At 52.0% G+C, this 15,948-nt stretch overlaps 1 protein-coding gene across 1 annotated transcript; it reads right to left on the bottom strand.

The window, feature by feature from the left end:
• Positions 1-438: 438 nt before the first annotated feature.
• LOC109748634 (ras-related protein RABA3) lies at positions 439-3,941 on the bottom strand. Its single transcript, XM_020307662.4, has 2 exons — positions 3,213-3,941; positions 439-1,121 (listed from the first exon to the last, which is right to left on the bottom strand). The coding sequence occupies exons 1-2, from the start codon at positions 3,470-3,472 to the stop codon at positions 644-646; spliced, it is 738 nt and encodes a 245-aa protein (XP_020163251.1). The 5' UTR covers positions 3,473-3,941; the 3' UTR covers positions 439-643.
• Between the last annotated feature and the right edge of the window lie 12,007 nt (positions 3,942-15,948).

Raw genomic sequence — 15,948 nt, 5'->3', positions numbered from 1 at the left:
GCCTAAGGTTGCCATACCTAAGGTTAGGCAAATTTGACCAATTTGGGTGGATGTTTGGTTCAAGCCACACCATAGGCAAGCCACACTAGGGTCCCACATCACATACACTCAAAAAGTGTGGCAAGAATCCCTTAGACTTGCCAACTTGTGGCTCTTATTTTGACGAACTAACCTTAGGCAAGTGTGGCTACATTGTATGGCAAAGTGTGGCATGGTTAGGCCTAGAACCAAACAGCCCGTGTAAAATCGATGCTATATCCTATGAGATCTTACATTGAAACCCGTGTAAAATTTTCTTTTCTGCTTTTTCTTTTCCTCTCTTGCATATAATGTCATTTGACTGAGACTTAGTTAACTTTAATCGACTGAGACCTAGCCATATCCTTTGGCGAATTTTATGTGAATCCCATGCATCCCTAACGGGCCCTGTCAATGAGCTTTGGGAGGAAAAGAAGTCCTGATCAACCTCACAGTCTCACAGATGGAGTCATGGAGAGGCAAATGCACCCAACCATTTCTCATCACAAATGTATGTACAATAAATGCTTTACATGTCTATAATGGTGTGGATCGTCACAAGATATACGGTGCGTGTCTCGGTCACAACACCACCGGCCGAGGTTGTCGATCATGTCGCCGCCGGTCAGGAGCAGGAGCACTGCGAGGAGGCGGTCTTCTTCATTGCGCTGGTCTCCATGATGGGGTCGTGCAGGTCCACCCTGGTGCCCCTCAGTGACAGCGCCTCGCCGCCGTCGCGGCCGTTGCGCGTCCGCCGCGCCTCGTCGAGCTCCAGCGCCCGGCGGGAGACGACGGCGAAGACCTCCTCGAGGAGCGCGAGGAAGGCGCGCTCCACGTTGTCCCCCGTCAGCGCCGACGCCTCGGAGAAGAAGAGCCCCTGCTCCTCCGCGAACCGCGCGGCCTCGTCGGCGGGCACCTCGCGGCGGTGCGCCGGCGCGTCGGCCTTGTTGCCGACGAGCGCCACGACGGTGGAGCCGTCGGCGTGCGCGCGGAGCTCCTCCACCCAGCGGGGCACGTGGTCGAAGGTGGCGCGCCGGGTCACGTCGTACACCACCATGGCGCCCAGCGCGCCCCGGTAGTAGGCGCTCGTCACCGCCCGGTACCTGCTCCCAACACACGCGCATGCTCAATTGTCAGTGACACACACTCTATTTTCTGTAAGAAAATCAGTCAAACATTTCACATTTCAACATGTCAATGTGCTCGAATTTGTGAGGAAAATTCCTTGGCCACACGCATATCAGAGCTTATTTGGAAAAGTCTACGTTCTTTTTTTGGTTTGGAAGAAAAGTCCAGTATTGACTATTGAACCCTCCACTTTGCTCCCGGTTCAGTTTTGACCCTAGAACACACAAGCAGTCCTAACAGAATCTTAGAATTAAGCACGAGGCTGTTCACTTTTGAACTCTCAACTAACTTGAAAGCGTTCTTCGCCGATGCTTAGTCTGTGCGGACCTGGTCATTTTGATGTCTTTTCTTTTCACGAATGTGATGTTTATTTTTTTCTTTAAGAAAATAGAAGCTTCATGTGGTTGCCACATTGATCAACAGATTCAATCTTTGACGATCAATTGATAAAAGTATACCTAGATTAATTAGTTTGATGTCAATAATAGTGTATTCGTCAGAGATAAGAAACTGTTTCATGGTCTAATCTAAAATTTTACGTAAATTCTAGTGGAAAAAGTAACACAAAGGTTGCGTGACATAACAATATAAAAACATCATATATTTCAAACTAGACAGAATAATATGTAGAGAAAATGGTACTCTAGTCATAGGCACAAATAAGCTTTTAAATAAAGTCTCAAAAAATTCGATGAAAAAATCACTACTAGTGTGAAAATCATAAAATGGTTTTTTTTTTGCAGCACTAGTTTTGTAACTTGGACGCTATGTTAGTAGGTTTTAGTATGGTACTCATTTCTGATTTACCCACAGGTCACAAATTGTCATAAATTATTTTAGTTTATAGGGGTCTGTTCCTATCTGATAGACCTTCCTCCGTAAGTATTTTCATAACTTTCAAGATTTTTAGAAACCACTATGACTTTTAAAGCTAAATCTTGCCAATACCCATGTCTCAAAAGCAACTCCAGCGACATCTAAAGAACCATGTAAATGAAACTCATGCCTCTACTACTCTAAAGCTCCTGCGGGCGTTACGTGCACAAAAGAGGTCATAATCCGGGCGCAAATTGGGGCACGTATGATCGCCCCACTACGCCGATGGTCTATTCCTAGAAAGGAGGAAAAGGCGCAGTAGGATTTTCTTTCTTCTCCTTTGAGAAGAGATCGCTTTCAGAGGTCGGCGTGCTCTAGTGGCCTGAAGAATCGTCCTTATTAGCAGCAGGATCGACATGTGGCCGTCGCATTTGAATGCGGCCGTAGCTTTCGCCTTCTCCCTTCCCCAAAGGAAGAAAGCTGCCTACCACTCAGCATTTCCATCTTATCGGCCGCCCCCTAGCCTAGCTTGCGTGCTGCGCTGATCCATTTGGTGATCACCGGATTAAATGCATGTGATGGGGCGATGGGGGATGAGGCCGACCGGTATAGTGCGTCGATTGACCGATCCCCTAATCCAGAAAGAAGCAACTGGTCCAAAATACTAATCGTATTTTTTTTCGTTCTTGGCAGCATGTACTCCACTAATCGTGTGTGGACGCGGCCAAATACAGAAAACACGTACGCAAACTTTTGTTTTTCCTTGGCGGAACAACAAAACAGACCCACCCACTGTTTGTATCTAAGCTTTGGAAAGAAGGTCGTGCTAAAAATTAAGCTAAGCTTTGGAAAGAAGGTGGTGCTGAAAATTAAGGAAGTGTATGTATGCAGCAAAGTTCCCGTGCTTGCTCTGGCACCAACAAGAGATTGTTGCGGAGGGTGTCGGGCAGCTAACGCTAACGCTAAGACGAGATGACCAGCACGTCACGTACGTACATACGTACGTGTGCTGAGAGTTGAATCTAGGCGTGCCGCCCGCCCAGAATTTTCATATCCCGGGAACGAGGATCGCATGTTCGCATGCGATCGATCGTCGACGCATCGATCGGGTTGGGCGTGCGCGAACAATTCGCCGAGAAGCTCGAAACAGTGGAGGAAGAAGAAAAATGGACCGCATATCAGAAGAACAGAGCTGATTAAGCGACCTGGCTGGAGGAGGAAGACGAGGTTATGGCGGCGGGCGTGCGTACCTCTCCTGTCCGGCGGTGTCCCAGATCTGGGCCTTGACTTGCTTGCGGTGGAGGGTGAGGGTGCGGGTCTGGAACTCGACGCCGATGGTGGACTTGGAGTCGAGGAAGAACTCGTCCTTGGCGAAGCGCCCCAGCAGCTGCGTCTTCCCCACCGCCGAGTCGCCCACCACCACCACCTTGAACACGTAGTCGATCTCCCCCTCCTTCTCCCCCTCCCACCCGGCGGCCGCCTCCTCCTCCTCCCTCCCCCGCGACACCATGGCTAGCTCCCTCCTGCTGACTGCAGCTTCTTCTTCTTGATGATCGAGCAAATGAATGAAACCTTGTTGATCCTAGCTCCCTCCCCTGTCTTGGTCACTCCTTTATCCTCTGATGATGGTCCCTTCTTCTTGATTCTTGATATGATGTGCGCACTGTGTGAGGGAAAAGGTGTCTATAAATCCCAATCAATGTCTATCCAGTATGCTTGGCTTGGCCGGCAGAGGGATATCTAGGATGTGGCGCTGGTGTGGCATGCAAGAGGAGGAGGAGGAGGACAGGGCATGGCGTGGCATGCAGTACTGCTTTTTATGAGGTTTACTGCTTCCTACTCTAGTGCACTAGCAGCCTTTGCCCTTTGTGTTCCGTGCGTGTCCTGCTTTCGGAGGGAAGGGAGGATCTCTGCGCGCGCCAAGTTGGGGCACCCTGCCGCCTACTCCTCCCTTTTCTCTCTTTTTTTCTTCTTCTTTCAAATCGTCTGTTTTTCCTTTTGCTTTCCTTTTTGAGGGAGCGTACGTACGCTACGCTGCTTCACAAATGCACTTCTCTGTAGTGTCCTCTGGCTCCGTGGCCGTGTCCACGGCCGCACGGCGCCACGGTGTATGCGAAGCTTGCACGCACGCTACGTAGGGTACTACTGTCTTCTAATCAGGCTCTTAATTCAGTAAGTACTAGTACTGTCTTCTAATTAATCCACTCTGCACAAAGATAACTGCTACGGTACTACTCCTTTTTTTTCTATCTAAAAATAAAAAATGGTGATCGCTGTCAAACATATATGTGTATGTAGCCCCCCACCCTCCCCCGTGTCCCTCTCTGAGGCGACTCGGGGGAACCCTAGCCTCCCCCGCCGCCGGCCCTCCTTCATCCTCCCTTCCCCCTCGCCGCCGCCGAGGGCCACTGCCGGGCAAAGCCCGGGGCAGTGTTGGCGGCGGGGGGGCCTCTCCCTGACGCGTCCCTCTCTCTCCCCCGACGGCATGGTGCGGCGGAGCTCCAGCGAGGGCTCGGTCCTCTTGCGTGGGTGGAGGGTAGGGCGCCGTCCAGTGGTGCTGCCTCCGCGGTGACTGCGGCATGGGGCCCTTGACCCCAATCCCGATCTGGATCTGGTGGGGCTTGGGTCTGAGCCATGGTTGCTTGCTTGCGAGGCGTGGTGTTCGTCGAGTTTTGGTGGCCTCTGGGCACCGTGGGGGTGCCGGCAGCGGCTCTTGCTCGGCGTGGTGATGCTGGTGGGGGTGATGCACGGTGGAGAGCACAGGAAGAGGTGGTGCACGGTCGCGTGGTGGAGCGGGGCAGTGGTCTTCTTCGAGCTCAGTGGTGGGTGCAAGAGGTTACGGCGCGGGGCCTTGGCGGATGCGGATCTCAGCCAGGTGTGGTGGTGCCCGGAGCGGTGGCCGGGATTTGCTATAGTGGCCAGGGCGCATGGAGTGGCTCTTGTCGACGCCGGCTTGGCTTGGAGGAAGGCGGCCCCTTTGTGGTGTTGGTGGCGACGTGGCCAGGATCTGTGTTGGTTCCATGCCGGAGGTCCGAGCAGGGGCTCACACAGGGGAGCACCATGGTGGGCGTGCACGTTCAAGTGGGCATTTCGGCACGCCGGTTTCTGCCCTGTGTGGCCTCGGGTTGCAGCAGCGGCATGGAGTGCCAGCGGTTCTTCACTGTTGTTGAGGATGGATGGGTCCTGCGAGGTGGTTTTCGCGGCCGTGCTGGTGCTGGTTGGTGGTCGGGCTGCTCTCTGCCGTGCGAGGGCGATGTACCGCGGTGGTCTGGACATAGTGGCAAGGTGTTGCGACAGCGGCGGTGTGACTCCGACGGTTTGGCCAATTTGTTGATGGGGGTGGGAGAGCTGCGACGGTTGGATGAAATCCTGCTAGTCTGCGGAGCTGGCGGCGACGACGCCCGCGGGTGTCGTTTCCCTTCTTGGAGGCGTCTCCAAGGTGTGTCGGCATCTCCCCTTCTTGACCGGATTGTGGTCTTCGGGCGAAAGCCTTGTCCGTTGCAAGACCGGCGATGGCGGCGATGTGGCGTCGTTACTCTGTTGAGAGCATCGCATGTGAAGACCTGGCCTGGAGGTTCTTTCTGTGGTTCTCCGGTGCTTGTCGTTGCCTGAGTCGATTTTTGTGGGCGCTATGTATGCAGTTGCCGGTGATTCAAGACGATGGCTTTCTCGGGGTGTTCCGAGTCCCTCTATCCACTCGCTGTCTCCTTTTAGGCATTCAAGGGTGGGTAGTGCGTTGGTAAGGGAATCCGGTTGGAGTTGTTGCTCTTTGAGGCGACCGGTTTTTGTCGTGACGCGGCTAGATGTTTGGCTTAGGGCAGGCCCTTTTCGCTTGTGTTTGTAATTGTCGCAGTGGAGTGTGGAGTTTCAACTACACTTGTTATTCACAGCAAGTTATAGTCTTTTGTAATTGATTTCTGCCTTTTATAATAATAAAATACGTCTAGGCGTACTTGAAAAAAAAGGTACCGCTGGCTCCTTTCCCTTTCGTGGGATGCAGAGCAGCCGGAGCACACTACAGATAATAAACCGAAACCGTGCCGGCCGGCGAGGTAGCAGCATAAAAAAAAGAGCGAAGAGACGACAGTGCGCCATGAACACCTTCGTGCTACGATCAGAAAATACGAAAAACACTACCATGTCTAAATCTTAGTGTCTACTAGCACCTGCTTAACAAGATGGTACGTACCGTGTACCGACCGTGCACCTACGGGGACAAATCCGTTCGTTGCCGTGTACCGACCGACGAAGAAACGTCGCCCGGTCGCGGGGGCGTTCTCTTCCAGGCTAAGGCTTCTGCCGGAGTTCAGGTAAACAAAAGGGGTTTCTGCCGGAGTTTGTTTTGCTCCCTCTCGTGGCCACAGCAGAGCGGCTTTGGGTCGCACTTTGGACCGCAAAGGGGGCTTTTCGCTTTGCCGTCGTGCCGCTGCAGCCGCCCCGTCCCTGTCTCTCGCTTTGGCTCCGCGCGTGTGTGGATGCGCCACGTAGGCTGAGTCAGTCAGTCAGTCACGGTGGAAAAATCAGCCAGGTTTCTGTCATAGACCGTGTAGCGCGTGTAGGCGAGGTGCATGGTTGCCTGCCGCGCCACCAAGGCGGAATCAACGGTGCTACAGTTTTTTTTTTTTTAAGGATCAACGCTGCCGCAATTTTATTTAACCAGCATAGCTGGGAATGTCGTCAGCGATTACAGATAGAACAAAGTCAGGGAGAGACCCCAGCCATACCTTACACAACTCATCACCCACACCTACCTTAGCAAACTTATGAGCAGCAACATTTACAGAACGACGAACCCAGTCGACACGAAACTCCATGCGAGTATTGAGCAGAGCTTTTATCTCTTGAATCCACGGCCCCACAGCGCTTAAACACCTCTCGGGTTGCAACAACAACTGAACAACAGCCTTGCTGTCGAGTTCCAGATGAACACATTGAATACCTAGCTCAACAGCAAGCTGCACACCCCGCCGGCAAGCAAGGATTTCCTAAACTTCAGGATCCGCCGTGTTAGGGAAGAAATGGCATACCCCAGCCCTGAACGCCCCATCATGGTCCCGAAGGACAGCGCCGCCACCGCCTGTGTTTCTCTGTTTGGAGACGGCCCCGTCAGAGTTCACTTTCACCCAACCTTGCACTGGAGGTTCCCAGGCCTGCAAATGACAAGACTTCGGAGCTTTGGCCTCCACAGCATGAATGTCACGCCACTCTACCAAGTGCGCATGGACCCTGTCGACCACCTCTCTTGGATGAGCAATCTTCACGCCATCTCGAGCTTCATTGCGGGCAAGCCACAAGCCGTACGTCGCATGAATGAAAGCTTGTTTCTCATCTTTAGCAGCGCTTGCGAAGAAACTCAGTAGCCAGCCCGACAGTGCCTTCTGGGAGTCAATGGGAAGCGGTGGTGCTGCCACCGCGACGCCCTTCTCTGAAGACAAGATCTGCCAAAACTGAGAGGAGTGAGGACACAACCAAAATCTATGAAGAACCGTTTCCTCTCTCCCGCAAGCAGAACAAAAAACGCCAGGCTTGATCCGGCGTCGATGAAGCTCATGACCAACCGCCAACCCATTCCGGATCATTCTCCAAACGTGAATCTTAGCCTTCCCCGGCGCGTTTGAGCTCCACAAGCCAAGATACCCTTTATGATCGTGAACCGAAGAGGATGAGGCTGGCCGTCCAGACCTCACGCGCCCCAGAGAAACAGTCAAATGATTGTTAACAAGCGCGCAAATGCTAGCCGCTCAGAAAACAAAACAAAAGCGCTGCAGACTGCAGTAGTGCCAAGGAGGCGGAGACATATATATGCAACTCATGCCTCCATCCATACACGTATGATATGGTACCTGCACCGTGCCGGCAAATCAATGGCCGTCAGGCTCCGCGCCCTGCCTAGCCTAGCCTAGCAAAGCTACTACCGCAGTATAGCATCGATCACGCACACACACAAGGACACTGCAGGCATTATGAATTTCTGATACATCGTCGTTGGTTAGCTGACCGTTTCGATGCGCTTTCAGTTCAGATATCCTACTTGCGCATAGAACCAGCGGAGCCTCTGTGTATGACAGTATGAGTACGACCAGCGGAGCCCCTGCATTGCACCGGAAGCACAGACCGCCCACGGACAGACTTCACTCCATCAACAACCACCACCAGCGGCGGCAGCTTTCTTCACGTGAAAAACAACCTGTCGTGGAATTGTCACGGCAGATGTCCTCGAGCTAGGACTTAGTCGTGGAGTCATCGCAGCTAGGAAGCTTGAAGGGGTTAAGCGGGACAAGGAACACGAGGGTTTATACTGGTTCGGCCCCTTACGGTGAAGGTAAAAGCCTACGTCCAGTTTGAGGTGGTATTGATTAGGGTTTCGATAACCAGGGAGCTAAACTGCTATGCCTGGCTCTCGATGAGATCTTTCTTGTCCCTAAACCGCTGCCGGGTCGTCCCTTTATATAGGGAGGCTGACGCCCAGCAGCTCTCAGAGTCCCGGCCGGCTCATAAGAGTGTCCGGCTCGGACTCTCAACTATTCTTGCCTTACGCTACAAGTTCTACCATAATAATGATTGTAACTACGGGCCTTAAGCCATATCCGGGTCTTAAGCCCATCTTTGGCCCACCGTCTTCAACCTTGGCGCCGGGCTTCTGGCAATGACCTTTATGAGTAACCCGGATCTCCTGGCGGGTGACTCTAAGGTCTATATCCTCAACATTAGGCCCCAGATTGATTTGAGCCGGTTCATGTCAATCTTCAATCCTTCCGACAGAAAATCTCTGGCTTACAATTGTGTGAAGGCCATAACCCGGCGTGACGTCATCCTCTGGACTCCAGGTAATCCGTCGTGACGTCATCTTCCATTAAGTCCGTTTTTTACTCCGCCAGATCCGCAACGGATCTTATCTTTACTGTCATCCCAAAAATCGAGGCGTTTCGTGAGGAGATAACCACGCCGTGGTCTCCTCGTTTCTCGCACCCACTTATGAGCTCACCCTTATAAATAGACCGGCCCGACGGGCCTTCAGCCACTCCTCTCTTCTTCGTCTTCTTCCTCGCGCCACTGCTCCCCTGCTCGAGCTCTGCTGCCGCCGCCGCCGCGGGTCTTCTCGCCGTCACCAACTCAGGCCGCTGCATCACCCTGATTTGACCAGAGAAACGCGACGACCTCCGCGACTCACCAGCCCCTGTAAGTCCTGCTTGCCCTGTAGAACAGATCTGCCGTAGGGTTCGTCCATGTTCTTCGTGTTCTTCGCCGTCACCCACGAGCCCCGGTAGTTGTCATTTTTACTGCCCGTCTTGATCTTAGACCTGCATAGACCTGTCGCGGTAGCTGTTTGGCACTCATTTCAAATGCAAGTAGATCTCTTTTGACTGCCTAAAGGCCCCATTCAAGCCCAAGAACTTCCCTCGCGTCTGTTTTTAGGTCTAGAAATTTTCTTTTTCAGCCGACCGTTTGATCCAAATTATTTACCGCAATGTGTGAAACTTGTTTTCACCACATTTAGTAAAAAACTGTACTTCGTTGAGCCATGGCGACTTACATTTCCGGTTTAAAGAAACCACACGCCACAGGATCTTCCGGCTCAAAAGAAGCCACAAGCCGTAAAAGTTACCGGTTTACTTACAACAAGGCTGTAGACGAACTGAATTACTCTTGGCATCTTTTTGGCGGCTTAGATAACCCAATGTACTCAGATATATATCATTAGGCCCCTCCATGAGCCGCCACCTTAAACCTTGACTTGTAAGTCTCTTCCGGCTCATTATTTAAACCGGACATTTTTCCCTGTATCATAGGCTTCCCACGTTCATCATGCCTCCCAAAGCTCCCAAAGCACCCATCACTTGCAACTGGATGAGGTCCAACGTCACCGACGAGACCTTGACGGACTTTATGAAGTCGGGTTACTTGCCCAAGAAGGACGTCATGTCCTACCGTGCCCCTGACCCGTCAGAGGAGAGACCACAACCAAAGGACGGGGAGGTAGTGATTTTTGCGGATCACATGAGTCGGGGCTTCGCACCGCCCGGCTCAAAGTTCTTCAGAGACGTGCTGAATTTCTTCGACCTGCGGCCTCAAGACATAGGGCCCAACTCAGTGTCCAATATCTGCAACTTCCAAGTGTTCTGCGAGGTCTACCTTGGAGAGGAGCCCAGCCTGCTGCTCTTCAGAGAGCTCTTCTACCTGAACCGGCAGAATGAGTGCGCCAATGGGCCAAGCTTGGAGCTCGGTGGCATCTCCATTCAGCAGCGGAGGGACTGCCTTTTCCCTTACGCAGAGCCGCCAAGCCACCCCAAAGACTGGAACCAGACATGGTTCTATTGCCAAGACACGTCACCGGCTGATGAAAGTCCGCTGCCCGGCTTTCGCCCCTCGCGTCTGGAACCGACACACCCACTGTCAAACAAGCTGACTCAAGCGGAGCGCCAACCTCTCCTCCCCACTATTAACAGGATCAAGGCTCTCCTGGGCAATGGTCTTAATGGAATTGATCTGGTCCGGGTCTGGATCTCCTGGCGGGTAATCCCATTGAGCCGTCGCCCCGGCTTAATGTGCGAGTACACGGGCCGGAAAGATGATCCCTTGCGACACAGCCGCAGCGACCTCCCTGAAGATGTCGCCGAGGACATGACCAAGGCTCTCCTGAACGAGAGCTTGGCAGACTGCGGGAGGACCGGGTTAGCCCCCTTCTGCAAGACCAATCCAGCCCCAGCAGTAAGCCACTGATTTGAACATTTTATCTTTGTCTACAGATAACCTTCATCTGAATCTTTAAGAAACCATCATTGTATTTTTCAGGCTGATGACAAATTCTGGCGGGTCAAATATGACCACGAGGCGGCCAAGAAGGCCAGGAAGGCGAAGAAAACCGCCAAGAGAGCCGCTCCCCGTAAGAAGGGAAGTAGGCCTACTGCTTCGGAGCTGATGCAACTAAGCGACAGCTCCGAGTCAGAGGTAACCCCTGAACCTGTAAACTCTTTGTTATGTTTTATTGTTTATTTCTGTCCGCCTTACCAACACTTGCCCATCAACAGGATGACACCGGAGCCAGTAACCCGGTGGTTGAAGAGGTAATGATACTTTCCTCCGACTCGGAGCCCTTGCCAAGGCTGAAAATCCGAAGGGTAACCCGGAAAGTAAGCTTTTCACATCCTTTAGCTTATCAAGATCCTCAATTTATTTTGAAGCGACAGACTCATGAGAGCCGGCGGCACACCCAGACCAACAAGGACGCCGACCTCTCTTCCGGCTTACCGGACGCGTCGAGGAAGCGCCGGACCGAGGTGATCTCAAATTTGTACCCTTTTCATCCTTTGGCGGGTGTTATCCGTCAACCGCTCAACTCTTCTGACTCAAATTATCAGGAAACTTCCCCCTCTTCTGGCGACTCTATGCAGTCAAGCCTGCCGGCTTTCAAGACCGTGCCCGGGTAATGATGACCATCTCATATTGTACTTGTCTTTACTTACATTTTTATGCTTAACCTTTCTGTCTTTTCAGTGCCCAGGCCAAACTCACCAAGAGGGCGAAGAAGACCAAGCCGTTCGAAGAGCCGGATTTGCCTGAGCCGGAGGTAGCAGGTCAAGAACCGCGAGCTGCCTCCGCTCCCGAAGCCACCGCTCCAACCGACAAGGCAACTGCAGAAGCTTCTGCTAACCCGGAGGCCTCCAGCTCGGCTCAACCAGCAGATGATCCGGACGTGGTAATCACCCGGACGGAATTTGTTGAGCCGGGGAGACCTACTGCGCTGGCCAAGTGCTCCGCCAAGGGGGAGTTGCTACAGCCCCGCCGGGTTAACCTGGACCTCACCGACTACGCCAATTTGAACATCGGAGAGATCGTCTCCGGCTTCGTCAGCCAGGTGCACAAGAGCCGGGTGCAGAGATCAGCATGGTAAACCAGATTCAGCAGAAGTCTGAGGTACCACTCGTCTTTCTTCTTGCTTACTGTATAGTTATCTTGTCATTCTTACCATGCTCTAGCCCCCAAGTCTACGACTTATGATAGAATGTGTTGTAGACTTTAAGTTCCGGGTTAAACACTTGAACCGGTCAATTGTAGATAGAAACGTTCAATATGCATTAGCCCCCAAGTGCCAAGTGTCTTTGCTTGTAAAGTGCTTGGGACTTTGAAAATTGTATAATAACTGTTCATCCTATAACCCGGCAATTATGCAGGCTGCTTGCAAGAAATTCGAAGCTGACATCTCCGATCTGAAGAACCGGCTGAAGACACAAGAAATTGAGACCCGGAAGGCCAATGCCAAATTCGTGTCCAGCATTGCCGCTCAAGAAAAGCTGAAGACGGAATTTGATGCTGAACGGAAAGCCTGGGCCGAAGAGAAGGCCACTCTGGTGAACCGGGCCGAACATGCGGAGAAGGCCCTGTCAGAGAAGACGGCCGAACTCTCCGGCTTAAAGCGCCAAGTGTCCCAGATGGTTGCTGCAATCTTCGGTAAGTCATCCGCCGGCTTTCATCCAGTTTAAAATTTTTATATCTCATAACTCATCCTTGTCGGCGGCTTATCTGATGCTGTTAAACAGGTCCCAGAAGTGCCAACCTCAACCAGAGTGTGGTAACCAAGCTAAAGGCCGTGTACACCCTGGTGGAGCAGCTTTACACCGGGTCACAGCGTGCCTTGGCCGTGGTGGCCCTATCCAACGAGGTGCCGACTCACCTGGCGGAAGTTCTTCGCCGGCTCGCCGTTATGCCTCAACATATCCAAGAGCTGCGACGGGCCTCTGCAAGAGCCGGAGCGATCGCCGCGCTGAGCCGGGCCAAGGCGTTCCTTCCAGAGTTAGACCCGGCGGACATCGCCCTCGGCTATCCAAGTCTGAAGGAAGACGGCACAGCCTTCGACCAAAGGGACTTTGCCGCCTGCGTGAAGATCGTGCGCCCGGTCGCCACCCTCATTGGAAACGACACAGATCTGACCAAGTACCAGCTGGGTTACAATGCGGAAAATCAGAGGATCCCGACCCCGCGCTATGAAGCCTCAGCTTAATCCCGCCGGCTCGTCAGCACACCTTCGCCCCGGAGATTGACCCGGCGGGGTTAATTGACGAGGAGGCTCAATTCGAAGCTCTGAGTGGCATCGACTGGAAGTCGTCGACCTTCCAAGCCTTGGGAACAGCCGGAGGAGAAGAGAGGGACGAACCAGAGACTTCAACCCAGCAAGCGTCTTAACTCTGCAGGCGGCTTATAAAACAATGCTCCACCCTTTTGGATTCAATGAGTCTTGTAATAGAGTAGGACCAACACTTTAACTCTGCCGTGCCATCGTGCACACGTTGAATGCCGAAGTCCATTGAAGTTGTCTCCTTTATATTTCTCCGGGTCATAATTGATCATTCATTTTCCTTAAGCTCAAAATAGTTGCCTTTAACTATCCTGCATAAAAGGACAAATCACAAGTCTCTAGGCGGCTTACCGCACTGAGAATCATATGTTTTAAATATATAACCCGGAATATGAACCAAAAAAGACTGGTCCTCAATTATGTCCTTAATACAACCGTAATAACACACGTAGCGATCTGCAAGCATATTTCCGGTTTAGATAACCCGGGTAATAAGGTTGGTACCTTAATTCCGATTTACCTGTCTTAATAGTTAACACTGTAAATCAACGTTAAGCCGGCAAAGTGAGACCCGGCTGTACACACTTTGAAATAATCAGAAGAAACTTGCTATAAAACAGAAGAACTTAGGGGCTTCCGGTTCAAATACGACCAAAGACCCGGCCCAAAGGGGTTATGCTAGGATTCGAATACGGTCATATAGCCCCCAGTGGGTGTGGCGATGCCAATCAAGAGGGTACCGACAGCTATGTTCTCTTTGGTTCGAATACAACCCATGTTTGAACAGGAAGCCCCCAAGTGATTTTAAGAATTGTTTAACGACGTTGATTCGAATACGATCCACGTCGGTTCCCAAAGGGTTAAACTAAGATTCAAATATGATCAAAGAAAACTCCACAATGAGCTCGGCACTTTGCCAATCAAATGGGTATCGACAGCTATGTTCTCTTTGGTTCGAATACGACCTATGTTTGAACAGGAAGCCCTCAAGTGACCTTATTGCCTACGGCTAGATTCGGATACGATCATAATCCGGATCCTCCTTCAAGTTTATCATGTAATCTTGCAATGAAAACAACACGTGCACATTTGGAGGAGAAAAAAGGACAGAGGTCCTGCTTTATTGCTTATCATAATATATACATGGCTTAGAGAAATATGTACATCATGAGAGCCGGTGGCTCAAGTGTAGTAAGGCCGAAGCTGAGCTATGTTCCACGGCCGACGGGTCTCTTCCTCCGACTTACGTGAATCTTTGTGCTCCCGAATGTCAATGAGGTAATACGACCCGTTGTGCAAATTCTTGCTGACCACAAAGGGCCCTTCCCAAGGCGGGGATAGCTTGTGCGCGTCTGTTTGATCTTGGATGAGCCGGAGCACCAGATCGCCTTCCTGGAAGACCCGGGATTTAACCTGGCGGCTATGATAACGGCGCAGGTCTTGTTGGTAAATCGCTGAACGGGCTGCTGCCACATCACGCTGTTCGTCCAACAAGTCAAGAGCATCTTGGCGCGCCTGCTCATTATCCGCCTCAACATAAGCCACCACTCGAGGCGAGTCATGACGGATGTCACTGGGGAGGACTGCTTCTGCCCCATAAACCATGAAGAAAGGCGTAAAACCTGTAGACCTGTTAGGAGTAGTGTTGATACTCCATAACACGGAGGGCAACTCCTCCACCCAACAACCCGGCGTCCGTTGCAAAGGGACCAAAAGCCGGGGCTTGATGCCCTTCAGAATCTCCTGATTAGCTCTCTCAGCTTGACCATTGGATTGAGGATGAGCCACCGAGGAAACATCAAGTCGGACATGCTCTCGTTGACAAAACTCCTCCATGGCGCCTTTGGATAAATTGGTGCCATTGTCAGTTATAATGTTGTGTGGAAAACCAAAGCGAAAGATCACCTTTTTCATAAACTGAACCGCCGTGGCTGCATCACACTTGCTAACTGGCTCCGCTTCAACCCACTTGGTAAATTTGTCAACTGCCACCAAAAGGTGGGTCTTCTTATCCTTGGACCTTTTAAAAGGCCCAACCATATCAAGCCCCCAGACCGCAAAGGGCCAAGTAATTGGGATCATCCTCAGCTCTTGAGCCGGCGCATGAGCCCGTCGCGAGAACCTTTGGCAACCATCACACTTACTGACCAAGTCCTCTGCATCAGCATGAGCCGTCAACCAGTAAAAACCATGACGAAAAGCCTTGGCCACAAGAGACTTTGAGCCGGCGTGATGGCCACAATCCCCTTCATGAATCTCACGCAAAATCTCTTGACCTTCCTCAGGGGAAACACAACGCTGAAACGCTCTCGTAACACTGCGGTGATGCAACTCGCCATTGATAACAATCATTGACTTAGCCCACCGGGTTATTTGTCTGGCCAAAGTTTCATCCTCAGGCAACTCTCCCCGGGTCATGTAAGCCAGATAGGGCATTGTCCAGTCCGGTATGATATGGAGAGCCGCCACCAGTCGTGCCTCCGGGTCAGGGACAGCCAAGTCTTCCTCTGTAGGCAACTTAACAGAAGGGTTATACAGGACATCCAGGAAAGTATTAGGCGGCACCGGCTTTCGCTGAGAGCCCAGCCGGCTTAGAGCATCAGCCGCCTCGTTCTTCCTGCGATCAATGTGCTCTACTTGGTAGCCCTGAAAGTGCCCAGCAATGGCATCAACCTCGCGGCGATAAGCCGCCATGAGAGGGTCTTTAGAGTCCCACTTGCCTGATACTTGTTGAGCCACGAAGTCTGAGTCACCGAAACACCTTACCCGGCTCAAGCTCATCTCCTTAGCCATCCGAAGACCGTGGAGCAAGGCCTCGTACTCAGCCGCATTGTTAGTACAAGGAAACATCAACTGTAGCACATAATGGAACTTGTCACCTTTAGGGGAAGCCAACACGACTCCAGCCCCCG

Source organism: Aegilops tauschii, chromosome 5 (assembly GCF_002575655.3).
Source record: "Aegilops tauschii subsp. strangulata cultivar AL8/78 chromosome 5, Aet v6.0, whole genome shotgun sequence".
In the NCBI taxonomy this organism is placed as follows: Eukaryota; Viridiplantae; Streptophyta; class Magnoliopsida; order Poales; family Poaceae; genus Aegilops; species Aegilops tauschii.
Note: the sequence above shows the minus strand (reverse complement) of the source record. Positions and strands in the feature narration are given on the sequence as shown.

Excerpts from the sequence above, each read along its gene's own strand:
- LOC109748634 (XM_020307662.4), bottom strand. The coding sequence starts at position 3,472 with ATGGTGTCGCGGGGGAGGGAGGAGGAGGAGGCGGCCGCCGGGTGGGAG. Across the intron at positions 1,122-3,212 it reads GACACCGCCGGACAGGAGAG|GTACCGGGCGGTGACGAGCG; the intron begins GTACGCACGCCC and ends TGTTGGGAGCAG.